This window comes from Protopterus annectens, chromosome 5.part0 (genome assembly GCF_019279795.1).
Source record: "Protopterus annectens isolate FY-2018-M chromosome 5.part0, PAN1.0, whole genome shotgun sequence".
Classification (NCBI taxonomy): Eukaryota; Metazoa; Chordata; order Ceratodontiformes; family Protopteridae; genus Protopterus; species Protopterus annectens.
In genome coordinates, this window is record NC_056735.1 from 89,055,435 (window position 1) to 89,082,429 (window position 26,995).

At 43.3% G+C, this 26,995-nt stretch overlaps 1 protein-coding gene across 1 annotated transcript in view; it reads left to right on the forward strand.

The window, feature by feature from the left end:
• USP25 (ubiquitin specific peptidase 25) overlaps positions 1–26,995 on the forward strand; it is a 2,531,105-nt gene that overhangs the window by 1,848,080 nt on the left and 656,030 nt on the right. Inside the window, exon 21 of the mRNA XM_044071806.1 lies at positions 16,018–16,113. Within this exon, the coding sequence (XP_043927741.1) occupies positions 16,018–16,113 (96 nt within the window). The remainder of the gene's footprint in view (positions 1–16,017; positions 16,114–26,995) is intronic.

Genomic DNA, 26,995 nt, shown 5'->3' on the forward strand with positions numbered 1-26,995 from the left:
GGGGAGATGTTTGGGTAATGTCTTTCTTTTTTTTTTAACTGTAGTCTGCAGTGTAGGAGTAATGCTCTGCGTTTATAATAAAACAGTATGGCATCCATGTTAGAAACACGCGTTGTAATTGTGCTGATAAGTAGTTTGTGAGGTATAAAAAGAATGACTTCAGTGTGGATTATTCAACAGAACAGTGAGATGAGCAAAAGTTACAGCAAAACAAGTGCGATGTGATGCTTCAGTTCTGCTTTTCATTCATTATACCTCCCTTTTCTCTTCACATCTTTACCCCCTTCCCTCTGCACGTTTCTCAGTCTTCCCCCCATGGTATCCTTTTCTGCAACTATTCACTCTCCTCTCGTAACGTCTTCATACCTCTCTATTTAATGAATGACTGCCTTTGTGGGCGGTGAGGATGTAACATTTTTTCCATAGGTAACATTTATTGATGGAACATTGAGACAGGGTAAGCTGTGGCCTCTGCTGCAATGCTTAGATATTCGCTGGGTAGATTGCCTGGTGCTAAGGAGGTGGGCTGAAGTTTTAATTTTATTAATAGTAGCTGGAGACTGGCGAGACAGTATGCAAAGTTACTAGCGTTTGCAATGTGCTCATGGCATTGTTTTGTGCAGAGCTGTTGAATAAGGGAGGTTGATTTAATAAAATCAGAGTTAATTCTACTGACATTGCTGTTTAATTTATTAGATTTGAAGTGTAGATGAAAGCTGTTTTGAACGTCCAGGATTTAGAAGCTGATTTATGGAAAACCAGAGTAATTTGGAGTTTTGATCATTTTTATTTTGAAGGTTTGTTTGATATTTTTTGTCTAAGTTAGTATGGTACTTATCTCTGTTTCTAAGTTCTTTGAATTTCTGATAGTTTGGCTGAGTTTTCTTTGTGGCCAAAGTTTACCAAGAAGCATCTAAAAGTTTCATGATATGTTTTGTGCTTCTGGATAGCTGGGGGCAGGATTTGACTTGACTCACTTTGTGTGGCCAGTCTTTTGAAATTTTTAGGAATGTCTTATTGAGGTGCAATGGTCATCAAGCGGTAGTTGCTTTAGGTTGGTCCATTTATATTGATGTTCTTCGTGTTTCACTGTTGCAGTAATCACATTTGAGATTATCTGCTTGCAGTAGCCCTCAGTCGGCCTGATTATCAAAGTCTTGGATCTTGCGTCGGTTGCGGTCTCATCTTCCATGACATCAGGTAGTCAGGGTTATAAAGCATGCAGCTGACGCAATTACATCAGTCTTTCTTGCCGTGCAGTGCCCAAAGCAGAAGCAGTTCGCAAGTGTCAGTCGGCCGACTCCTGAAATTTTCGTTTTCGAGTTTCAGAACCAAAGTCTTCAACTAAAGCTAAGTACCCTGTTGGGGAAACTTTTTCTTGCTCTAAATCGATGTCAGTAAAAGTCAATAATTGTATTTCTTGTGGAAAGCAAATAACCTCACAAAAATTTTCATTCGTACTGTATTCCTTGCCTAGGTCCTGACCACAACGTACCTCACTGTCGGTTTTGTGCCTTATTTAAGCAATGAACTATTCGTCTGTATATTTACGCTTCTAAATATTTTGGTACTCTGTTCAGTTATCCAGATATGTCTTCGGTAAGCCGTCCGACTACCGACATTCCAAAAAAACACAAAGATAGACAGAGACAGGCTGCCTATGTCCAAAGCTGCCGACGACGCTTCTCCTAAGCCAGTCACCAGTTTGCCGGTACTCAGTGAGGTGCTTTCGCAGTCTCCGATACCTGCTACTTCAGATTCGCAGGGCTCTACTGAGACCCATTCGAAGTCCAGTATGCCATGAGATGCTTCAACTGTGGAACCTGTGGATGTCTCTACCTTGTATGTGTCCGGAGCCGCTGTGCAGGCACCGGCTTCTGAGGGTGTTTTCAGGCCTACTGACTTGCATGCTAAACCAATGCCATCTTCTTCAAGGCCTGAAACTCGAACCATGCCTAGAAAACCGACACCCAGACTACATGGTCAGGCCTCTATGCCTAAAAAACAAATAAGAATGTCTGAAGACCTAATTACTTTAATTAGGGGAAGCCAACCTTCCCCCTCTGAGACCTAGGACTGAGTTTGCTTATGATGCATCTGACCAGGATTCTGAAATTTCTGTTTGCTCTGATGACCAGGATTTACCCTTATCTACCTATGAGGATTCTGATGCAGAGGACTCTATTCCCTCTGCTTCCCCCCAGAGGATTTCTCTTTTGGTGAAACCTTACATACTCTAAGGGAGCATTTTCGATGGGCAAGTCAGGATTACTCTGATTCTAAAAAGAGGCTTGGGGATTTCTTACCCCTGCCCCAACACAGGCCTTTAGCTATCCCTCCTGTACTAGACATTGTTGATGATGCCTTTTCGGAATCTAGCTTGGCCCCGACACTCTACCTCCTGCTCCCAGAAAACCTGATAGATATTACAGGGTTAAAAATCCTACTGCAGTTCCTGAGACCATTTCACAGGGACCCAAGGGCATTAAGGCTACTACTGCCAAAAATCCTACCCCCTCTGATACAGACTCCAGGGCGCTGAATAGATGGGGTAAGAAAGTATACACTTCTGCAACTTTGGCCATTAGGGCCTTAAACTGCCAGTTTCATATGTTAAAGTATCAGCAGCATATTATTGGATTGCTTAAACAGAAAATGATGTTGATTCCTGACTGTGCTGAAAATAAGGATTTACAGGATTTAATGCGTTCTGCTGAACAGGTTGGAAAGCATACTTTGCAATGTGGTTTTGATTCACTAGAGGCATCTTGGAGGGCTGCTGTCACTGGGTCTGTACTTAGAAGGCATGCTTGGCTTAAGGAGCAGTCTTTGCCAAATCATGTTAAAGCTAAATTGCTGGATGCTCCCATAAATCAGGACCGCCTGTTTGGCAACAAAGCAGAAGTTCTTAAAAAGATGGTGGAAAAAGCTAAATCTATGCAAACTGTTAAAGATTTCCTACAAGTACAGCCCCCAAGATTTAGTAGGCATTGCCCCTTTAAGAATTGGTCTTTTCCTGCCTCTTCCAGGCCTTCACAGTCCAAACCCAGAACCAGCAGAATCCCCAGGCTTCATTCACAGGGTACGCACAGGACTAAGCAGTGGGGGGCTCCCACTTCCAAATCAGGGAGTAGTAAGAATCCTCCCTATGGAAAACTGTCTCAATGACTTAACTTTAAAACTTCCAAGCACTTCTCAATTGACTGCTCCTTTAGGGGGAAAGACTTGTCTGCAGGGAAAAAACTGGGAACTCATTATCCAGGGCAAATGGGTTTTATCAATCAAAAATAAATATTAGCTGTACAGAATGCTCTGACAGCCTTCAAGGACCACATTCTTCAAGGACAATTAAAGACTGACAACACCACTGTTATGTGGTACATAAGCAGGGGGGGGTACCCATTCTTACCCCCTCTGCAGACTAGCCATGGCTCTGTGGAACACAGCCTTGAGCTACCAAGTGCATCTACAGGCTCAGTTACTGTCAGGAAAACTAAGTACACTGGCAGACGAACTAAGCAGAAATCTCATGGACCCACACAAGTGGAAACTGGAACGAAAGACTTTCAACATGTTGATAAACAAATGGGGACCCCAGATATAGACCTGTTTGCTTCCTCCCAGAACTACAAATTGGACATATTCTGCACAAGGACTCCCCACAATCAAGCTGGGAAAGTGGATGCTTTATCGTTCAGCTGGAAAAGTCTATCAGTTTATGCCTTTCCTCCTCTGCCTCCTCTCCAAAGTACTACTAAAGATCGAACAGGACAAACCAAGGATGATACTGATTGCACCAGACTGGCCACGCCAGCACTGGTACCCTGTCTTGCGCAGTGTCACTGCTAGCCCTATGGCACCTGCCTCAGGCCCCTACCCTGCTGTGTCAGCAGGTGAGCCAGATTCTGCACCCCCAACTTCAAACCCTGAACCTGGTAGCCTGGCTAATTACCTAATCTCTCCTTTACCATCCCTCAGTAAACCAGTGTTGGATGTCATTTTGGAGGCAAGGAGGCCTAGTTCTAGAAAATCTTATGCTGAAAAATGGAAAAGATTCTATGCCTGGAACCAGACTCAAGGGATGGCCACAGCAGCACTCCGTATTCCTCAGATTCTTCAATACTTAACTGAGATGCTTCACAAGGGCCTTTTCTTTTCCTCCATCAAAATTCACGCCTCAGCCATTTCAGCTCATTACAACACAGAACCATCCCTCTTTTCTCACCCACTGCTTAAGCAGTTCCTCAGAGGGGCCAAAAACTTAAGACCACCCAGGAGACCCTCAACTACAGCCTGGGGCCTTAACTTTGTATTGGAAAAACTCACTCTTCCTCCTTTTGAGCCAGCTGCAACTGCAGAGTTAAAATTATTTTCTTGGAAAACAGCTTTCCTTTTGGCAGTCACTAAGCAAGAAGGGTATCTGAATTACAGGCCCTTATGGCAGTGGAGCCTTTCATCATCTTTCATGCGGACAGGGTGTCCCTCAGGACCAATCCCTCCTTCATGCCCAAGGTGGTATCCAGTGTGGCTCTTAATCAATCCATTCATTTGCCAACCTTCTTTTCTAATCCACAGAGCAAAGGGGAACGGATATGCACAGACAACTTAGATTTTACTTGTACAGTACTAAACCTCAAAGGACGTCTGAACTGGTGGTGGCATTTGCTGCAGGGGCAGAGGGGAAGGCTATTTCAAAGCAAACCATTTCTAAATGGATAGGCCATTGCATTAATTTCTGCTATAAGCACCATGGAAAACCTTTCCCACAGGGGATTAGACCCCATTCAACCAGGGCTGCATCTTACCTCTACAGCCTTTCTCAGAGGTGTCCCTACCAGAGACATCCTAGAAGCTGCTACCTGGAGTTCAGTACATACTTTCACCAAGCATTACCATTTGCCAATTTTCTCTAATTCCAGAGCTGGCTTTGCCTCTGCAGTCTTGCAGGGCCTTATAGCTGGTCCTAATGCTATCTAAATTCCTCCTCCCATCCTTAGCTTTGGGAATCTACCCAAATGTGATGACTGCAACAGTGAAACATGAAGAACATACTACAGTTGTGTACACTTAACATAAATGTAGATGTTCGAGTGTATTCACTGTTGCAGTCCTGGTTACCCTCCCTCCAGCCCCCTGACGTCTTTTGGCTATACCTCTACTCTCCCTTACTATGCTTAAAAGCTTTTTGGTGTATTTGTTTTTTGTTGGCGGTATAACCTTGTGTGTGTGTGTGTGTATATGTGTGTATGTGTATATATATATATATATATATATATATATATATATATATATATATATATATATATATATTTAATTGCTTCCCATTAGGGGGGCACCTGACATCTGGGGCAAGAAAAACTTCTGTAATGGCGTCGGCTGCTTGCTTTATACCCCTGACTCTACCTAACGTCATGGAAGATGAGACAGCAACCGATGCAGGACCCAAGACTTAGATAATCAGGCCGACTGAGGGCTACTGCAAGCAGATAACCCCAAATGTGATGACTGCAACAGTGAATACACTCGAACATCTACATTTATGGTAAGTGTACACAACTGTACTTTTTATGTATGGCATGAATGATGAATGCGTCTTTGAAATTTGAGAAGTTATGAATTGCGTTAAAGTGGTGGTGTTTCTGAATTGTGTTTTCTTTCTTATGGCAAATATAGGGAAATGGTCCCAGAGTTGGAGATCTTTGCCGACATAGAAGTACGTATCCAGTGTATTGTGGTATCGTTATTGTTGAAGCGAGTGAGAGTTGTAATCAATTGTTGGTCCGTGTAGATTTATGGTGTAGGTGGGGTTGTTGGTGAATAGAGAGCCAGCCTACATTGAACTCCCGAATAGTTTCATTTATAATATTGGATGCTGCCCTGGAGAAGAGATCTTCTGCTGTGCTAGGATTGCTTACAGGTGGGATATAAGCTCCTGTCATGTACAAGAATGTGTTGGTTTAGTTTAAGACTAGATGTGAGGGACTCAGTTTTGTCGAATTGGAGTGGTACTATAGGTGATAAGGTGAGCTGTATGCATACATCTCAACCTCTTAGAGCCAAAAGTCTGGACAGAGCCATTAGTAAAAGTTGGACAAAGGTCCAAAAATAGGGAGAATTTTTAAATATTGCTCTTGCAAACGTAGAAAGTTGATAGAATAATAGGTTGTGCATTGGCATGAATTTTCTGAAGGGTATGAAGTCTGAAACCCAAATGCCTATCACTTTTTAACTTCAGTCTTTAATGATTTGCCACTAATTTGCCAGAAAAACACAATTTTATGAAAAATGGACCAAATATATGACGCAAAAATCTGGATATTCTGTGAAAATCTGTACAGTTGAGAGGTATGAGCTGTAGATTAATGTAGAACAAAGTCTTTGGAGGAGGTATTAGCTGGAGTTTATTTCTGAAGAAAAGGCCAGGTCACAGAGAATGGGAATTGCCATAGTTTGGAAGGCAAGGCGCATGGCATCAGGCCCCAAAGGAAAAGGCCTGGATTTGTAATCTGCCAGAGTAAGAATAGGAGCAGTTCCTTTAGCATTCGCTTGTTTCAGTTACAAAACACTAACGTCATTCTGGGTGGGTGCATCGTGTTCTATGATGGGACAAATTACGGAAGACCAAAGATGGAATGGGACCTGGACAAGAGCCCAGGGTGCATGAAATGAGAGAAATCTAAGGATATTAACTATTGAAGATGTGCAGATTCAAGGACAGCTTATCGTCCAAGTTCCTATGTCTTGAACCATACTTGTTACGACCATGCTGTTACCCCTCATAATGCTGCGGAGTTACTTTATCGTCCAAGTTCCTCTGTCTTGAACCACACTTGTTATGACCATGCTGTTACCCCTCATAATGCTGCTGAGTTCCTTGCTAATTTGAACCCCATTTATGTGATAACTGTGCTCTTCCATGCATGGTCACGCAGGAGGAGGAGCTCTACCAGAGGACTGTACCTTATTTATTTGTGTTTAGTGTAAGACCTCAATTAGAGCAGTAGTTTCTAGCATGGTCAAGGCCTTTGTTGGAAAATCACTGAATTTATATGCCATTCCTAGCTTGAAGTCATTTGTAAATTTTGTTAGCCAAAGCTTGTTTATATTTGCCTGTCCTTTAGAGAAGGAGATATTCTAAAGAAAAGAGGGTCTAAGACAGATCCTTGAGGGACAGTGGCAGTTGTAGTTTGCCCTTAGAAGAGGATATTATTTAACCTTTAGTGTATTTTGTTGGATATCCATTCAGCGATCCAAGCAACAAGGGATTGTTTCTTTAGGTCTGCTTATTTGTGATGTCATAGTATGATACTGGACATTTTGCATAAGTCCACATAAGCAGTGTGGATGGAAAGTTCTTCAGCTAAGGCTTTACTGACTTTTTTCAAAGATGCTAACATGTTTAAGAAGGTGTGATCTACCCTTGACAAAGTCAAACTGTAAAGGGGTCTACAGTCTGCAGATCTTGAGTGCCCTTATTGATTAATTCGTCCAGGGGCTTCACAGATAGTGAAACTGATGGCTGTATAGTTTCTTGTGTCAACAGGGGGATGACACTGACATTTTTCCATTCTTCAGGTAGGTGTCCTCTGGAAAGACTTAGATTGAGATGTTTGAGAGAGGCTTGGCAGGGCAATGCTTTAAGTTTACCAGTAAAGCAGCGAGGTATGTTGCCTGGCCTCATGAAGGAATTATTTTTTTTTGTTTTGGATGATGATTCAGTCTTGATCAGTACGCATGATACGTGTTGGGGGTGGCATGAGTGGTCATTGAAAACCAAGGGTATAGTAGGTGGAGTGAAACTAGCTGTATTAGCTGTGCATTCTGGGTTGGTGTGAGTAACACTATTTAGGTGCAGGACAGGGTATTATCACAGATTATACATGCATCCAAAGGGTCTTATGGTTGCCTTTACGTTGGTAGCCATCTTGTGGTCATAGGTAGCCATGGTACCCCTCAGTGCTCCTGAGTTCCCTACTAATTTGGCTGTTTTTTATTGGCTGTGTGGGAACAAGATTTAAATAAGGCTATGAGCTGGCATTTCTTGTTTTTATAACTTGATTGTTATCCCACCAGATTGGGCATTTGCTTTTATTGTTTTGCTTGTGATTGAAGGGTCAGCTTTCTCTATGTACAGTGATAAGTTAAAATTCCTTTGGTAGGGCTTTGGGATACCAGTATTCTGGGATTTGGGCATATTTGGACTATTACATTTTTAAAAAGGTCTGTATAATCTAGTAGATTGATTTTTCTCAAGTCCATAAATGTAGGCAGAATTTTTTCTTGAGGCAGAATGGGATGGGATAAATAGTCTGATATAACATGGGAAGGGAGTACTTGGACGGGGGGATGCAAATTAAACAAAAATATAGGAGGTTTGGACCCCTAGTAGAAATAGTTACCATTTGAACCAGGGATCTAGAGTTGATATGTAGTAAGGCCTGAACATAACAGTTGAATGGGTCGGTCTGCCAGTTGATATTTGGGAAATTAAAATTTTGTCAAAAAAGGTGTTTGGTTTGACTTCCAGTTTGGGGAGCATGCATAGGTGTTCATTATGTCCCTCAGGGACACAAAGGGGGACCGGTAATTAACTGATAGAGTAAATGTGTGTTTTCTTGTGTGAAGTAGGCCTGTACTAAATAAAGCTTAAGCCACTTATGATGAGACATTTTATGTATGAAATCACTAATAAATGTGAATACATTCCTTCTGTAATGACAGTGACCCTGGAAAATGGAGCATTTTCCATGAATAATGAAACCAAGCTTCAGTAGTGGATGTACATTTTCTCCAGATAAAAGAACCACCCTGACAATGGCAGATTGGAAGTTAACAAGTTGGAATATCTAGTAATTTCAGTTTTGCCTAAAAAAAAGGTACTAGGGTGTGGAAAAGGTTTTTGGCGGTATGCAAAAAATCCTTGAAGGTCAAGTGCAGTCCAGGAAGGTCTTGCCATATCCCCCCGACTGTCGCAAGCTGGATCCCCCTAAAATGGCACTGTCTACGTAGCCAATCATTGACGCTAGTGAAGGCTGATTTGTATTTATCATTCTAGGTGCGGGAATAAAACTACTTGACACAAGATTTTCCTGGCTACCCATTTAAATGTTAAATATCAAGACTCACAAGTGAGAACTCAGAAATACAGAAAAAAAGAGCAAAAACCTAGGAGAAAAGCAAATGAGAAAAATCAGTTTTCTCCTTTAAAAATGTTTTTTGTGGAGGTCGAGGGCATGCCCCCCAACCCCTCCATAACTAATGTATACCAAGTCTGAGATTGCTGTACCTTGAAGAAAGGGAATATTCTACAGAACAGAAAACTGACTTCATTAGTATATGCAACTCTGCATGCTCAGCCTTGTTACTCTGGGAGCTGCACTAACTGGTCTGGACATACCAATTTCCCCTCATCCTGCTTTGATTTGGGCAGATGTTCATCGTGCATACAGCTGCAGTAATCACATATGGGTTCTCTGCCGTCAGACGGTCCCTCGGTCGGCCGAATTCCAAAGTCTAGGTCCGGCGTCGGTTGTTGTCCCTTCTTTCCTGACGACAGGGGTATATAAGGCACGGCCGACGCCATATTCTTCAGTCTTGTTTGCCGCGCGGTGCCCAAAGCAGAAGCAGTTCGCAAGTCCCGGTCGGCCAGCTCCTGAATTTGCGAAAAATTGGAAACTGAAGTCTTCTTTAAAGCTAAGTACCCCGTTGGGGAAACTTTTCTTGCCTCAGACCGATGTCAGACAAAGTTAACAATTGTATTTCTTGTGGGAAGCAAATACCGCATAAGGATTTCCATTCCCTCTTCATACCTTGTTTAGGCCCAGACCACGACGTCTCGGGCTGTCGCTTTTGCGCGACTTTCAATAAACGCACTATTAAGCGTAAGGGCGGAGTTCGCCCAACATTATTTTGGTAAAGCCTTTGATTATAAAATGTCGTCAGAGACTCCGACTACCGTTTTGTCCAAAAAATGCAAGGACAAGGACCGACACGCGAGGCCCGTGGTCTCCACCGACACCACGCCAAAACCGGCTACACATGGTCCGGTTCTCAGTGAGACGCCTATGCAGTCCCTGACTACCGACGACACTTCCTTGGCGGTGTCTTCTGTAACCGAGACCGCAGGTACCTCGGCCCTTACTCAGACTACAAACACCGAAGCCACTGTGAGTGTTGAGCCTCCTAATGTGGACAGGTCCACTTCCACCCAGGGTGTCTTTAGGCCCTCATCTTCCTTTTCCATTAAGGCCTTTACTAAGTCCAAATCAGCCATGCATCCCAAGAGGCCTGTTGTTCAGGGCCCATCCCCAAGCCCCATGCCTAAAAAGCAGATGCTTAAAATGACTGAGGATTTAATTACTCTCATCAGGGGTTCCCAACCCCCTCCAGACGAGACCCAGAGTGGAGGAAGATTCTCCCTCTCTGAACAGGGCTCCATTTTCTCAGAACATTCTGATGTAGAGGAACACTCATACTCTCCTTATGAAGATTGCGATGCAGAACAGTCCATTCCTTCTTTATCTCCCCCAGAGGATTTTTCTTTTGGGGAAACCTTGCACACCTTGAGGGAACACTTCCATTGGGAAGGCCAAGACTTTTCTGATTCCAAGAAAAGGCTTAGGGAATTTCTTTTGTTACCTCAACACAGACCTCTGGCTATACCTCCTGTCTTGGACATTTTTGATGATGTTTACTCGGAGGCTGGTCCCAATCCGGATTCCCTGCCTCCTGCCCCAGTCAAACCTGATAGGTACTACAGAGTTCCCAACTCTCACCAATTTCTTTTCAAAAGCCATAATGCTGACCCTGAAACCATTTCTCAAGGCCCCAAGGGAATGAAGGCCTCTACAGCCAAGAATCCACTACCTTCCGAAAGAGAATCTTGATCCTTAGGTGGGGAAAAAAGGTATACACCTCGGCCACCCTAGCCATGAGGGCCTTACATTTGCCAGTTTCATATGCTTAAATATCAGCAGTTTCTGTTATCACAATTAAGAAATAAAATGTCTCAACCTGAACAACCAGATTTGAAGGAATTGCAGGATATGATGCATAGTGCAGAACAAGTGGGTAAACACACCTTACAATGTGGCTATGATGCTTTAGAGGCCTCAAGTAGAGCTGCTGTTACAGGATCAGTCATTCGTAGACATGCCTGGCTTAGGGAACAAAGCTTGCCTGATCATGGTAAAGCTAAGCTACTAGATACTCCTTTACAAAAGGATGTACTGTTTGGTACTAATGCTGAGGAGATACTACGGAAAATGGAAGAAAAAGCTAAATCTATGCAAACTGTCAAGGCTTTTCTACAGGTACAACCACCTCGTTTTAGCAGAAATTGGCCTTCTAAAAACTGGTCCTTTCCAGCCACGGACAAGCCCCAAAGAGGTAGATACAGGTGCTCAAAGGGCAGAGGACAATCTCAAGGATCATATAGAGGCAGACAATGGCAAACTCCGGCACCAAGAGGTGGCGAAGACAGTGCACAACAATACAGAAAACAAACCCAATGACTTCCTCCTTTTCATGCCAAGCAAGTCTCAGCTGGCAGCACCCTTGGGAGGAAAGCTGGCATTATTTACAAGAAATTGGCATATTATCACAACAGACAAATGGATCCTGGACATTATAAACAGAGGCTACAGATTTCATTTTCACACTCTTCCAAAAATGAGAGGCATGCCAAACCTGCCACACAATCAAAGGGCAGAGGCACAAATACAAATTTCAAAACTCATGGGCATGAAAGCTATTCAAGAGGTACCTACTCACGGACAAGGTCAAGGTTTTTATTCCAGACTATTTCTGGTACCAAGGAAAGGAACCGACTGGAGACCCATTTTGGACTTATCCATCCTAAATACATTTCTACTCGTAGCAAAATTCAAGATGCTCACATTGCAGCAGCTTCTTCCCATGCTGGGCAAGGGGTTTTGGCTGGTAACATTGGACCTCAAGGAGGCATACCTGCATGTCTCAATCAGACAAAACTGCAGAAGATACCTCAGATTTCTTGCAGGTTCAATCCACTATCAATTCTCTGCATTGCCCTTTGGCTTATCTACTGCGCCCAGAGTATTCACGAAATGCCTGGCATCAGTAATCGCCTACTGCAGACTTCAAGGGATACAAATTTACCCTTATTTGGACGACTGCCTGATCCAAGTGGACAGCAAGCACATACTTCTGGAACATCTGGCTTATGCAACACGGTTACTGAATTCTCTGGGATACATAATCAACGAAGAGAAATCCGGGCTAACACCATCTCAGAAAATAACTTTCCTGGGTGCCAACTTGGACACAAACACCCAGATGGTCTACCTTACGCCAGAAAAACAAGGGCAACTAACTCAGTACTTCAAAATACTAGCAAATTGTACCAGGCTTACTACAAGGAAAATCCTGCAGGCTCTGGTCTTCATGGCATCTTGCATTCTTTTAATCCCATGTGCAAAGTTGCATATGAGAAAACTTCAGTGGTACCTAAAAAACCTATGGTCTCAACACAGTCACAGTTTGGAAACAATAATACCAATAATTCCATGTTTGCAAAAGGAATTTCTATGGTGGGCCCAAGCATGTCAAGCAAACACAGGTCTCCCATTCTGCAAGCCTCAAGCAAATCAAGTCATCACAACAGACGCCTCAGATTACGCCTGGGGGGGGGGGCGCACATGACAGGCAGGTGCATTCAGGGCAAATGGTCCCAAAAGGAAAAGCACCTTCACATCAATCAAAAAGAAATGCTAGCAGTGATAAATGCAATTACAGCATTCAAGGACCTCCTGCATCCAGGACAATTATTGATAAGAACAGACAACACCACAGTAATGTGGTACATAAACAAACAAGGAGGAACACATTCATACCCCTTGTGCAGACTAGCCATGACACTTTGGAACTTGGCTCTGGAATGGCAAATCGAACTTCAAGCACAGTACTTGCCAGGTTTGGAAAACACGCTGGCAGACAATCTAAGCAGAAATATGACAGATCCGCATGAATGGAAGTTGCATCCTCAGGTGTTTACAAAGATAACCCAAGCGTGGGGGAGGCCAGACATAGATCTCTTCGCCTCCCACAGGAATCACCAATTGGAAAAGTTTTGTTCAAGGACCTTTCATCCAAAGGCCTGGGGGGTGGACGCCCTTTCATTCAGTTGGACAGCATGGACAGTTTACGCTTTCCCATCTCTGCCTCTTCTGCCCAAGGTGCTCTTGAAAGCAAGAGCAGACAGACCGAAGATGATACTGATTGCTCCAGACTGGCCAAGACAGCACTGGTACCCACTCCTGAGGAGCCTAACACATACTCCTCCCTGGCCTCTACCTGTAATGCCTCTTCTGCTGACTCAGCACAGCTACAAAACTCTTCACAGTCAGCTGAAAACACTCAATCTCGCTGCATGGAAAATTCCTTAACACCACAACAGAACCTACTCCCCAAAGAGGTGCAGGACGTCATTCTGGAGGCCAGAAGGCCATCTACTAGAAAGGCTTACTCCGCAAAATGGAAACGGTTTTGCTCTTGGAATGAGAAAAAAGGCCAGGACCCTAGAAAACTGAATTTGCCTCAGGTATTACAGTATCTAGCTGAGCTGCTGAACAGTGGACTTTCATTTTCCTCCATAAAAATCCATGCCTCAGCCATTTCTGCAGAATTCAACACGGATCCACCGTTATTCTCTCACCCACTTGTAAGACAGTTCCTCAGAGGGGCTAAGAATATAAGACCACCAAGGAAACAACCAGCCAGTGCCAGCCTGGGATCCTAATTACATTCTGGAAAAATTAACATTGCCTCCCTTTGAACCAGCTGCCTCAACAGATTTGCAATATTCGTCCTGGAAAACAGCTTTCCTTCTGGCCATTACCTCAGCTCGTAGTGTTTCGGAACTACAAGCCCTCATGACTCTGCAGCCCTTTCTCATCTTCCATCAGGACAGGGTTTCCCTTCGAACCAACCCGTCATTTATGCCTAAAGTGGTATCCAGGGTAGCTTTAAATCAAGCCATACACTTACCTACCTTTACCCCAATCCTCAAAACAAAGGGGAAAGGATGCTACATTCCTTAGACATCCATAGACAGCTACGTTATTATTTGGACAGAACAAAACCTTTCAGGAAATCGGAACAACTTTTTGTGTCCTATGCTGTAGGAGCTCAAGGGAAGCCTGTTACCAAACAGACGATTTCAAAATGGATAGGCCACTGCATACAATTTTGTTACTCCTATCATGGGAAATCTGTCCCTACAGGCATCAGATCCCACTCCACCAGGGCCACAGCTACCTCTACAGCCTTCCTCAGAGGAGTCCCTACCAAAGATATTTTGGAGGCAGCCACTTGGAGTTCTGTGCATACCTTCACAAAACAGTACCACCTGCCTTTATATTCCAAAACTAGAGCAGGCTTTGCCACTGCTGTGCTGCAGGGCATTCTGGCTCATCCCAGTTCCACCTAGTGCCTACCACCCTGTGCGTAGCTTTGGGATTCCACCCATATGTGATTACTGCAGCTGTATGCACGATGAACATAGTACAGTTTTGTACCTACCATAAATGTAGATGTTCGAGTGCTAATACAGCTGCAGTACAGATTTCCCTCCCTCCTTCCCCTCTTGGTAAAGGACTAGTGGCTAACACCTCCTCATACAACCTAATTTGGGTTATCCTCCTATGGTGTATTTGCTTGCAACTACTGTTTTTTGATTACATTGCATTGCTTGAATATATATTTATATATATATAATTTATGTATTGCCTTCCTTCTGGGGGCACCTGACATCTGGGGCAAGAAAGACTGAAGAATATGGCGTCGGCCGTGTCTTATATACCCCTGTCGCACTGACGTCAGGAAAGAAGGGACAACAACCGACGCCGGACCTAGACTTTGGAATTCGGCCGACCGAGGGACCGCCTGACGGCAGAGAACCCATATGTGATTACTGCAGCTGTTTTAGCACTCGAACATCTACATTTATGGTAGGTACAAAACTGTACTTTTCCATTTGGTAAAATGCAGTTTGGTAATTGTTTCTGAATTCATAACTTTTAATTTAAGCAGTGAATTTGCTGTTAATTTCAACTGTGCATCTCTCTGTAATGAGTTCCAGGTGCTTTTGATGTAGGTCTGTCTGAGCTTCATTTCATAATTCTAGGTTTAAGTTCTTCAGTCTGCACGTAGGCTCAGCCATTCTGAGAAAGTCCTGTAACTAGGTCACACCTGAAAAGAGGCACATTCCGCTAGTTAACAGATTAATAAAAATTGAATGGTGTGTGTCGAATAAATAGGGTGTGGTAATTTGTTTAGCTGAGATAGGCTGTTCATGAGAATTATGGTACTATTGAGACAGAAGGGGCCGAGACAGGGACACACACAGACACCAAGGCAGCAAAGTGGGATGAGAGAGAATTTTGTAAAATGTTAATCATGGTAATAAAACATTGGAAGTAATGATCATTTATATTTTATGCATTTCCAACTTCTGCTTTTAAGAGTACAATTGTATATTTGTCATTTTTCCATCAGATCCCTACACTTTTGGATGCTTGGACATAAAACAAATGACAGTCCTTTTTCTGGCTACTGACTTATAAGTAAAGAAATGTATTAAAAATATGCATGTACTGCTACAGTGACATGAACACAGTGGATATAATGACAGTAAATTATTACATATATTTATATATATATATATATATATATATATATACACACACACACACACACACACACACACACACAGTTTTATTTTCAAATGCTGTGGACAGTAAACTCTTGCTTTTTAGTGGCCTATAGCACTTGCATCTGTTTTCTGCTCTCTTCAAGGGCATAAGATAAAATGCTGCACGGTTTGGGATCTATTTGTTATGGAGACTGTGATTTTAACCTCTTTATTGCATGTTATATAGTTGTAATGCATGTACTAAATGTGGTGTTATGCTGAATATTCAGTCCTATTAGTATTACAGGAATAACTGTTGTCTCTCTTGCCTTCCACCTTTGGGGCAGGTGATGCTGAGCCCGACCATGCAGGGTATTATCATGGCTATAGGTAGAGCCCAGAATGTGTATGACAGGTTCGGGCCTGAAGCAGGGTTCTTTAAGGTACAACTTTACTTTTCATGATTGTCCTGTTTTCAGTTTGTGTGCGCATCTCCCACTCTGCCCTTAACACTGTTTGTTTTGCAGTGTTATATTAACTAACTTCTACAACCTTATAATGTGCTGTAGCAGCTTTGGATCATTTGTGGCTAGGTAAACGTAACTTTTACAACCTTTAACAATGTGGTGCCCAGTGCTGTAGCAGTTTTGTTGTGAACAGCTTTGGATCATTTGTGGCTCGGTAAACGTTGCTGTGCGTAGGTCCTGTAAAGCTTTTGCACACAACAGCTGTAGTTGGTTCATGCATTTTTACTTGTTTTGATGTTATGCATGTGTTCAAAATGTTTGTTTTGAAGTTTTTCCAGAAGAATAACAAACCCATATAGTTTCAAGAATGTCTTTTACACAGTGTTGTAGTAGTAGAGAAGCACTGTGCTATGCTACAGGTAATGGTGATAGTGTGGTCGTATATCACAATGTGCTGTGCTACAGGTAATGGTGATAGTGTGGGCGTATATCACAATATGCTGTGCTACAAATAATGGAGATAGTGTGGGCGTATATCACAATGTGCTGTGCTACAGGTAATGGTGATAGTGTGGGCATATATCACACAGTGCTGTGTTACATATAATGGTGATATTATGGGGTGTATATCACAGTGTGCTGTGGTACAGGTAGTGGTGATAGTATGGGCATGTATCATATTGTGCTGTGCTACATATAATGGTGATATTATGGGGCGTATATATCATACTGTGGCATGCTACATATAATGGTGATGGTATGGGCATATATCACAATGTGCTGTGCTACAGGTAATGGTGATAGTATGGGCGTATATCACACTGTGCCGTGTTACATATAATGGTGATAGTATGGGGCGCATATCACACTGTGCTGTGCTACAGGTAATGGTGATAGTATGGGGTGTATATTGCAGTGTGTTGTGCTACAGGTAATGGTGATAGTATGGGGCATATATATACTGTGCCGTGCTACATATAATGGTGATAGTATCATACTGTGCCGTGCTACAGGTAATGGTGATAATATGGGGCATATATCAGTGTGCTGTGCTACAGGTAATGCTGATGGCATGGGGCATATATCAGTGTCCTGTGCTACAGATAATGGTGATAGTATGGGGCGTATATCACAGTGTGCTGTGCTACAGGTAATGGTTGGTAGTATGGGGCATGTATCACAATGTGCCATGCTACAGATAATGGTGATAGTATGGGGCATATATCACAATGTGCTGTGCTACAGATAATGGTGATAGTATGGGCGTATATCACAATGTGCTGTGGTACAGGTAATGGTGATAGTATGGGGCATATATCACAATGTGCTGTGCTACAGATAATGGTGATAGTATGGGGCGTATATCACAGTGTGCTGTGCTACAGGTAATGGTTGGTAGTATGGGGCATGTATCACATTGTGCCGTGCTACTGATAATGGTGATAGTATGGGGCATATATCACAATGTGCTGTGCTACAGATAATGGTGATAGTATGGGCGTATATCACAATGTGCTGTGGTACAGGTAATGGTGATAGTATGGGGTGTATATCACAGTGTGCTGTGCTACAGGTAACTGTGATGGCACATTGTGATATACGTCCATACTATTAATTTGACACTTGCCAATGTTTCACTTCGGAGTAGGCAGTTTGTCTTAAGGAAATTTCTAAAAGGTTTGGTTTCAGTTTTATTTCGAAGGCGAATGCTTTATGGTCAGATATAACAAGTGATGAAGATATGCAAGGGATGGTGTAAGACACTCCCATGTTAGTTAGGACAAGATCCAAGATGCCCCCCCAGTGTGGCTTCTCTAATTGCTCCAGGGCATTTGTATTGGCAAACTCCAGGAATCTCTGTGCTTGTGCACTAGTGCTGGTGTAGGTTTCCCAGGAATCTCTGTGCTTGTGCACTAGTGCTGGTGTAGGTTTCCCAGGAATCTCTGTGCTTGTGCACTAGTGGTGGTGTAGGTTTCCCAGGAATCTGTGCTGGTGCACTAGTGCTGGTGTAGTTTTCCCAGGAATCTCTGTGCTTGTGCACTAGTGCTGGTGTAGGTTTCCCAGGAATCTCTGTGCTTGTGCACTAGTGCTGGTGTAGGTTTCCCAGGAATCTCTGTGCTTGTGCACTAGTAGTGGTGTAGGTTTCCCAGGAATCCCTGTGCTTGTGCACTAGTGGTGGTGTAGGTTTCCCAGGAATCTCTGTGCTTGTGCACTAGTGCTGGTGTAGGTTTCCCAGGAATCTCTGTGCTTGTGCACTAGTGCTGGTGTAGGTTTCCCAGGAATCTCTGTGCTTGTGCACTAGTGGTGGTGTAGGTTTCCCAGGAATCTCTGTGCTTGTGCACTAGTGGTGGTGTAGGTTTCCCAGGAATCTCTGTGCTTGTGCACTAGTGCTGGTGTAGGTTTCCCAGGAATCTCTGTGCTTGTGCACTAGTGCAGGTGTAGGTTTCCCAGGAATCTCTGTACTGGTGCACTAGTAGTGGTGTAGGTTTCCCAGGAATCTCTGTGCTTGTGCACTAGTGGTGGTGTAGGTTTCCCGGGAATCTCTGTGCTGGTGCACTAGTGCTGGTGTAGGTTTCCCAGGAATCTCTGTGCTTGTGCACTAGTGCTGGTGTAGGTTTCCCAGGAATATCTGTGCTTGTGCACTAGTGCTGGTGTAGGTTTCCCAGGAATCTCTGTACTGGTGCACTAGTAGTGGTGTAGGTTTCCCAGGAATCTCTGTACTGGTGCACTAGTAGTGGTGTAGGTTTCCCGGGAATCTCTGTGCTGGTGCACTAGTGCTGGTGTAGGTTTCCCAGGAATCTCTGTGCTTGTGCACTAGTGCTGGTGTAGGTTTCCCAGGAATCTCTGTGCTTGTGCACTAGTGCTGGTGTAGGTTTCCCAGGAATCTCTGTGCTTGTGCACTAGTGGTGGTGTAGGTTTCCCAGGAATCTCTGTGCTTGTGCACTAGTGCTGGTGTAGTTTTCCCAGGAATCTCTGTGCTGGTGCACTAGTGGTGGTGTAGGTTTCCCAGGAATCTCTCTGCTGGTGCACTAGTGGTGGTGTAGTTTTCCCAGGAATCTCTGTGCTGGTGCACTAGTGGTGGTGTAGGTTTCTCAGGAATCTCTGTGCTTGTGCACTAGTGCTGGTGTAGGTTTCCCAGGAATCTCTGTGCTTGTGCACTAGTGGTGGTGTAGGTTTCCCAGGAATCTCTGTGCTTGTGCACTAGTGCTGGTGTAGGTTTCCCAGGAATCTCTGTGCTTGTGCACTAGTGCTGGTGTAGGTTTCCCAGGAATCTCTGTGCTTGTGCACTAGTGGTGGTGTAGGTTTCCCAGGAATTTCTGTGCTTGTGGCACTAGTGCTGGTGTAGGTTTCCCAGGAATCTCTGTACTGGTGCACTAGTAGTGGTGTAGGTTTCCCAGGAATCTCTGTGCTTGTGCACTAGTGCTGGTGTAGGTTTCCCAGGAATCTCTGTGCTTGTGCACTAGTGCTGGTGTAGGTTTCCCAGGAATCTCTGTACTGGTGCACTAGTAGTGGTGTAGTTTTCCCAGGAATCTCTGTACTTGTGCACTAGTGCTGGTGTAGGTTTCCCAGTCTAGTTGGACAGGTTAGATCACCTAAGAAAATGGTCTTGGGTTTAATGCTGAGAGATTCTAGTTCCTGCCGATAGGCGTTGTGGCTTTCTTGTGTCACAGAGGGAGTTTGTAGCTAGCTAATGTATAGTATGGGACCTTTCTGATGGTTATTTGGACATGAAGAAGCTGTAGTGTGTCACACTGCTTTAACATCCTGGATCTGTCTCTTCTGGATGTAGATTAAGACACCCCCACCTTTTTCCCCTCCTGCACAGTAATTAGATTTACAGTTTTCCAGAGTGCTCCCTGCGTGGAGTCGTATTTATTAGGTTTGCAGATTTCCAGAGTGCTCTCTGTGTGGAGTCCTATTTATTAGATATGCAGATTTCCAGAGTGCTCTCTGCGTGGAGTCCTATTTATTAGGTTTGCAGATTTCCAGAGTGCTCTCTGTGTGGAGTCCTATTTATTAGATATGCAGATTTCCAGAGTGCTCTCTGCGTGGAGTCCTATTTATTAGATATGCAGAGTGCTCTCTGCGTGGAGTCCTATTTATTAGATTTGCAGATTTCCAGAATGTTCCCTGCATGGAGTCCTATTTATTAGATTTGCGGATTTCCAGAGTGCTCTCTGTGTGGAGTCCTATTTATTAGATTTGCAGATTTCCAGAGTGCTCTCTGCGTGGAGTCCTATTTATTAGATTTACAGTTTTCCAGAGTGCTCTCTGCATGGAGTCCTATTTATTAGATTTGCAGATTTCCAGAGTGCTCCCTGCGTGGAGTCCTATTTATTAGATTTGCAGAGTGCTCCCTGCGTGGAGTCGTATTTATTAGATTTGCAGATTTCCAGAATGTTCCCTGCATGGAGTCCTATTTATTAGATATGCAGATTTCCAGAGTGCTCCCTGCGTGGAGTCCTATTTATTAGATTTGCAGAGTGCTCCCTGCATGGAGTCCTATTTATTAGATTTGCAGATTTCCAGAGTGCTCTCTGCGTGGAGTCCTATTTATTAGATATGCAGAGTGCTCTCTGCGTGGAGTCCTATTTATTAGATTCGCAGATTTCCAGAGTGCTCCCTGCGTGGAGTCCTATTTATTAGATTTGCAGATTTCCAGAGTGCTCCCTGCGTGGAGTCCTATTTATTAGATTTGCAGATTTCCAGAGTGCTCCCTGCGTGGAGTCCTATTTATTAGATTTGCAGATTTCCAGAGTGCTCCCTGCATGGAGTCGTATTTATTAGATTTGCAGAGTGCTCTCTGTGTGGAGTCCTATTTATTAGATTTGCAGATTTCCAGAGTGCTCCCTGCGTGGAGTCCTATTTATTAGATATGCAGATTTCCAGAGTGCTCCCTGCATGGAGTCCTATTTATTAGATTTGCAGAGTGCTCCCTGCGTGGAGTCGTATTTATTAGGTTTGCAGATTTCCAGAGTGCTCCCTGCTTGGAGTCCTATTTATTAGATTTGTGGATTTCCAGAGTGCTCTCTGTGTGGAGTCCTATTTATTAGATATGCAGATTTCCAGAGTGCTCTCTGCGTGGAGTCCTATTTATTAGATATGCAGATTTCCAGAGTGCTCCCTGCGTGGAGTCCTATTTATTAGATTTGCAGATTTCCAGAGTGCTCCCTGTGTGGAGTCCTATTTATTAGATTTGCGGATTTCCAGAGTGCTCTCTGTGTGGAGTCCTATTTATTAGATTTCCAGAGTGCTCTCTGCGTGGAGTCCTATTTATTAGATTTACAGATTTGCAGAGTGCTCTCTGCGTGGAGTCCTATTTATTAGATTTGCAGAGTGCTCCCTGCGTGGAGTCGTATTTATTAGATTTGCGGATTTCCAGAGTGCTCCCTGCGTGGAGTCCTATTTATTAGATTTGCAGATTTCCAGAGTGCTCCCTGCATGGAGTCCTATTTATTAGATTTACAGTTTTCCAGAGTGCTCCCTGCGTGGAGTCCTATTTATTAGATTTGCAGATTTCCAGAGTGCTCCCTGCGTGGAGTCCTATTTATTAGATTTGCAGATTTCCAGAGTGCTCCCTGCATGGAGTCCTATTTATTAGATTTACAGTTTTCCAGAGTGCTCCCTGCGTGGAGTCCTATTTATTAGATTTGCAGATTTCCAGAGTGCTCCCTGCATGGAGTCCTATTTATTAGATTTGCAGAGTGCTCCCTGCGTGGAGTCGTATTTATTAGGTTTGCAGATTTCCAGAGTGCTCCCTGCATGGAGTCCTATTTATTAGATTTACAGTTTTCCAGAGTGCTCCCTGCATGGAGTTCTATTTATTAGATTTGCGGATTTCCAGAGTGCTCCCTGCGTGGAGTCGTATTTATTAGATTTGCAGATTTCCAGAGTGCTCCCTGCATGGAGTCCTATTTATTAGATTTGCATATTTCCAGAGTGCTCCCTGCGTGGAGTCCTATTTATTAGATTTGCGGATTTCCAGAGTGCTCTCTGCATGGAGTCCTATTTATTAGATTTGCGGATTTCCAGAGTGCTCCCTGCATGGAGTCCTATTTATTAGATTTACAGATTTGCAGAATGCTCTCTGCGTGGAGTCCTATTTATTAGATTTACAGATTTGCAGAGTGCTGTCTGCGTGGAGTCCTATTTATTAGATTTGCAGATTTCCAGAGTGCTCTCTACGTGGAGTCCTATTTATCAGATTTGTAGAGTGCTCTCTGCGTGGAGTCCTATTTGTTAGATTTGCAGATTTCCAGAGTGCTCCCTGCGTGGAGTCGTATTTATTATATTTGCAGATTTTCGTACTGTATATTCAGTAGTGTTATTCATTTTCATTATATTACAATAGTTCTGCAGGCTTTTATTGGCAAAGGCCTGACCAGCAGGGTTAGCCTGTGTCTTCACCCCGAAAGGAGAAATGATGATGCGTGCCTTCCATCTTGGCATCACCATTCTTCTTTGGGAAGAAGGTAGTCCCATACTGCCTGCCAGGTATGTAGAATTTTTGCCTAAATTGTGGGAGATTCAAAGATTCTTTGAAATCTTCAAAGGTCAGGAAGAAAGAAGAAAAATTAAAAAATGCATTAACTGTCGCGACTTTGCCAATCTCAAAACATCTTAAGTTGCTTAAGGTAGGAAATGGATCCTTCTCCTTTCAAGAGTGGGACCTTTGAAGACACAATTTCGGCTTAAGGTAGGTGCTGACTCCCTGGCAAAAATTCCTTTTATGACATATCAGCTTTGATGGTTCTGTTGACACCTATCGTGAGCATAGCCTTCTAAGATCTGATAGAGGCGGTCAGCAGTGAAGGTAATAGAAAATTCTGATAAAATCCTGTTTTTCCCAAAGAACTGTTTGAGCTTGCCTGTTGCATAAATATGTTCAAGGCCTTTTCCTCACAGGTGTCCAGCTCCACAGAAAAAGAAAAATGGCCAGTACAGCAGCTTTTAGTGAGGACTGTTTCTATGGTCATCTTAGAGAAGGATAAACTGATGTTTGATTTTTGCTTTTTGGAGGAAAAGGATTTCAACAACTTTTAGACAGACCTAGACAAGGCCTTCAACTCCTTTATCACCTCCTCCATTTCCACCTTTTAGGGAAGTGAAGTCCTCCTGCATTCAGTTACAACATTGCCCACAAAATAAATATGATAAAAAGAATTGGTTTGTGTTGATGGTTTCTCTGTGGATGAGCTTCACAGATCTCTTCTGGATGAACAACACATAGGCATGCTGGGATGCTGACACGCTATTGCTCAGTACTGTGTAATATGAAGTTGTAGATACCTGATAGGCATGATGAGATGCTGATAAGCTGTTGGTTAATACTGTATAATATGAAATTATAGACCTGTTTTAGATGATCTGCATTTCAATCCAGTCAGTTTGCTGCCATTTCTTCTACTTGCTGTTTGAAGTCAGTTTACTTGAGTCCGATCCAATCAAGTAGCTGTGATATATTAATCTCTAAAGGGGGATCGCTTCTGCAACAGCTGTAGACTATCTTGTGTACTTAGCACACTGCTGACATTGACAGCTGTCTGACTTCCTGAATTAATGCGTCAACAGCTCTTACCGAAAAGGCCATTTATCATTGGTAACTCTTGGGGTGTTCTCTTTCAAGCTGCACGGAATGCTTGAATTAGCTGCCTTCCATGTTCCCAGCAGCAGACTTTGAAAAAATAAGCCTGATTAGGATGGTATGCCTAAGCTCTGCACTCTCCAGGTCTGTCTGATGTTTACATATTCAGATCTCAGTCCTTCTGTGTCATACAAATGGAAGATTCCATAATTCACTCTCTCTGAAACCTAGACTTTCCATGGGTTTCTGCATTGGCTTTGCCATCACTTTGGAACTACACAGGCACTAGCACTTCAGTCCGGTCATCTGCTGAAGTCCAGTTTCACGTCGCACAGGATAATTGTGCTGGAGTGTGGCTAGCGTGGAGATCAGCGAGAGATGCAAAGAAGGGTGAAGGTTAAAGGATCAGGATGTCTGGATCTGGCCAGAGCTGCCATCGAATCAGTGTGCCCATGAAATGCTACCTACTCATTTGCGGGATGTGTGGTATTTTCCTCTGCAGTGAGGGATCAGACTCACGTCAGTCATACTCTGACTTTGTCGAGAGAGAGGTCAGAATTGTTTCACCCAGCCACCAGTCCTTGCAGTTTGTCTACTCATGTGGAGTGAGTTATTGCATTACACAATGCAGACTCTATGGTTAAACTCGATCTTAGGAACAGTCTAAAAAAACTCCACCTATACTCTGTCGCATATTGTGCACTCCGAGGCGATTTCTGCTTAACATACAAGGCCATGTCAAAGTCAGAGCTGTTGGACATGCTACACTTAAGAGAAATCCCAATCCCTCAGAGACGCACACTCCAAGGATCTAAACCTTGTCATCACAATGAACAAAACATGCTGGAGGGATAGGTTCCTGACCCAGAGACTGCCCATACATGTCAAGCAGAGCGCCTCTTTGGCCCTCTTCAAAAGGAACCTTGATGATTGGATGGGAGATAGGAAATTCACCCCGGGGATCACGTCAGTCGCCCTGCTAGAGAGGGGTCCAGGGAGGTAAATACTGTGGGAAGAGATAGCCAGGGAATTTTTAAGGCTAGGCTTGTTTAGGCCCTAGGGCCGATAGCCTAGTACCAGACTATGAACCTATGGCTGTTGTAGGCTTGTATAGGCCCTAGGGCCGATAGCCTAGTACCAACCTATGAACCTATGGCTGTTGCTTCCACTAGAGTAAGAACAATCTTTCTGGCTAGAGTTGATGAGAATTCAGTAGAGCTTCCCAAGTACAAGAGTGGCTAATGGATGTCCTCACTAAGTTGGATGTTTAGTGTTTTACTGTGATTCCTGCCCAGGAGCACTTTTAAGGAAAATAGTTTACTGTCATTGTAGGCCCTTGCAAGTACCTCTCTTCATAGCCTTAGCCCCTACCCTGCAATTCCCTTCTCAAAGACCTTTAACTGACACACACCGCCTGCTTCTCTTGGGTCTCACTTGCATTGAATTGTCACAGATTGCTCCATTCTGGAACTAGTGGTAGGAGAGTTGCAATTTTATCTGAATCCCTCCTAAAAAGAAGGTTATGGAGTTAACAAAAAACTAAGTTTGAGGACAGACCAGGACAGTGAAACCTTTCCTATATATTTTGCTAGATAGGTCCCTTCTGTGGGATAAATTGTGTTCATGAAGTGACCTGTAGCTTCCCTTGCCTTGTCCTCATAAAATGTTTATCTAGTGCTGGGGAGAGGAGGCGGCGGCCCCTTGTGTCCTTTGGAACATGTTCTAAGGAATGTTATTTGCAGTCCTGTAGCATTTGGCATCTGCTTATTGTTTAAAAAGCTTGATTGCCTGTAAAAACCCCACTGTAATGCAACATAAGTTCATAGGTAAGTACTACGTTAGCTGCCCTTATAAGTTCTTAGGTAAGTACTTGGCTAACTGCCCTTGCAGGACATTTTAAGCTTGGCCTGTTTCCCTTTTTATGCCACAATAACCTATCCCGTTTGGTTACACCCTGGCTGTAGACATCCCATGGTCAGTAATTCTGTATTACCCTTAGTGAGAATAACTGAGATCAGACCATAGATAATTTGAGGGGACCCATGCATGAGGTAAAGCATTTAGGAGCTGCATCTGTCCATTAGTAGTACAAAGGGCAGTCATGGGGTAAATTCTGTTTCCTATACACAGATCTACTTGGCCCTTGAAAATGGACAGGGAAGAACTTTGTTTTATGTTTTGTCATAAACGAGCCTCTCATTTAACAGTCTGTCTTGCAAAATCTGTGGTGTCCATCATCAGAACCACAGAGCCCCAGCACCACCCTTCCTTGCTTCCAGATTTAGGAATCCAGAACATTAGATGGTTCCTTAATTAGAGAGGCAGCCCCTGTTACACTGAAAGTGCAGTTCTAATTAAACATCTGTGTCTGCAACATACCATTTGGGGGTGAAGTAATAAGCAGTTGACAGACCTAATACTAAAAAAGATGGTAGAAAGGGGGAAAAAATATGCAGCACCTAAATTTAATGGAATATGCATCCTCATGGAGTGGAAGTCCTCACGTTACCTGCTGTCAAAAATCTTGTTACATACAGGGGAAGTCGAAAATGTCATCGGAGGGCTAAGGCAGTGAAATGCCTTGGTGATTAGCAGGTCATTAGATGAATAGATTATTGTAGAGGCGAGGAGTGCTGCAATAGAGGCATGTTAATTGTTAAGAGACTGACAGTCAAAGCAGGCTAAATAAATGATCAGCATTCCACTGGCAGTCAAGCTCGCTGGTTTATAGTAAAGTCTGATGTCAGTTTTCATTCATTCCTCAACTGTTGGGTTCGATTCAGGTCCTCTGATCTGACTCTGCCATTACTATAACTCATGGCCACCAAAAACTCTCTAGCTTCTCCCTACCCATAATGCACCACCCCCTAACATACCTCAGATCACATTTACCACTTTCCTGAAATAGTCATGGCCATTTGAGCTCTCAAGCTTTTTTCAGATAAATGTTTTTTTCATTTATTTTTCCTGCATATCTATTGTTTTACACTTGGTGTATTCCTTATAAGTAGCATTGCTGGCGTTTTTGTAAATATTTTCTTTATTTTCTGTTTAACTTTCTTCTATTTAACCTTTTCTGTTGCACTTTTCAGTGTACTGTTACATACCATTGTTGGTACTGTTTTCCACCTTTGCCCTTACTTATGTGTAGTTTAAAAAAAAATCCTATTTTTGTATGGAGCTTTTCTCCCCAGGACTCCACTGAAAATGGGACAACAGCTGTCCAGTCAGATTAGCCTGGTAAACAAATGTTAAAATAATTTTTCTTCTATT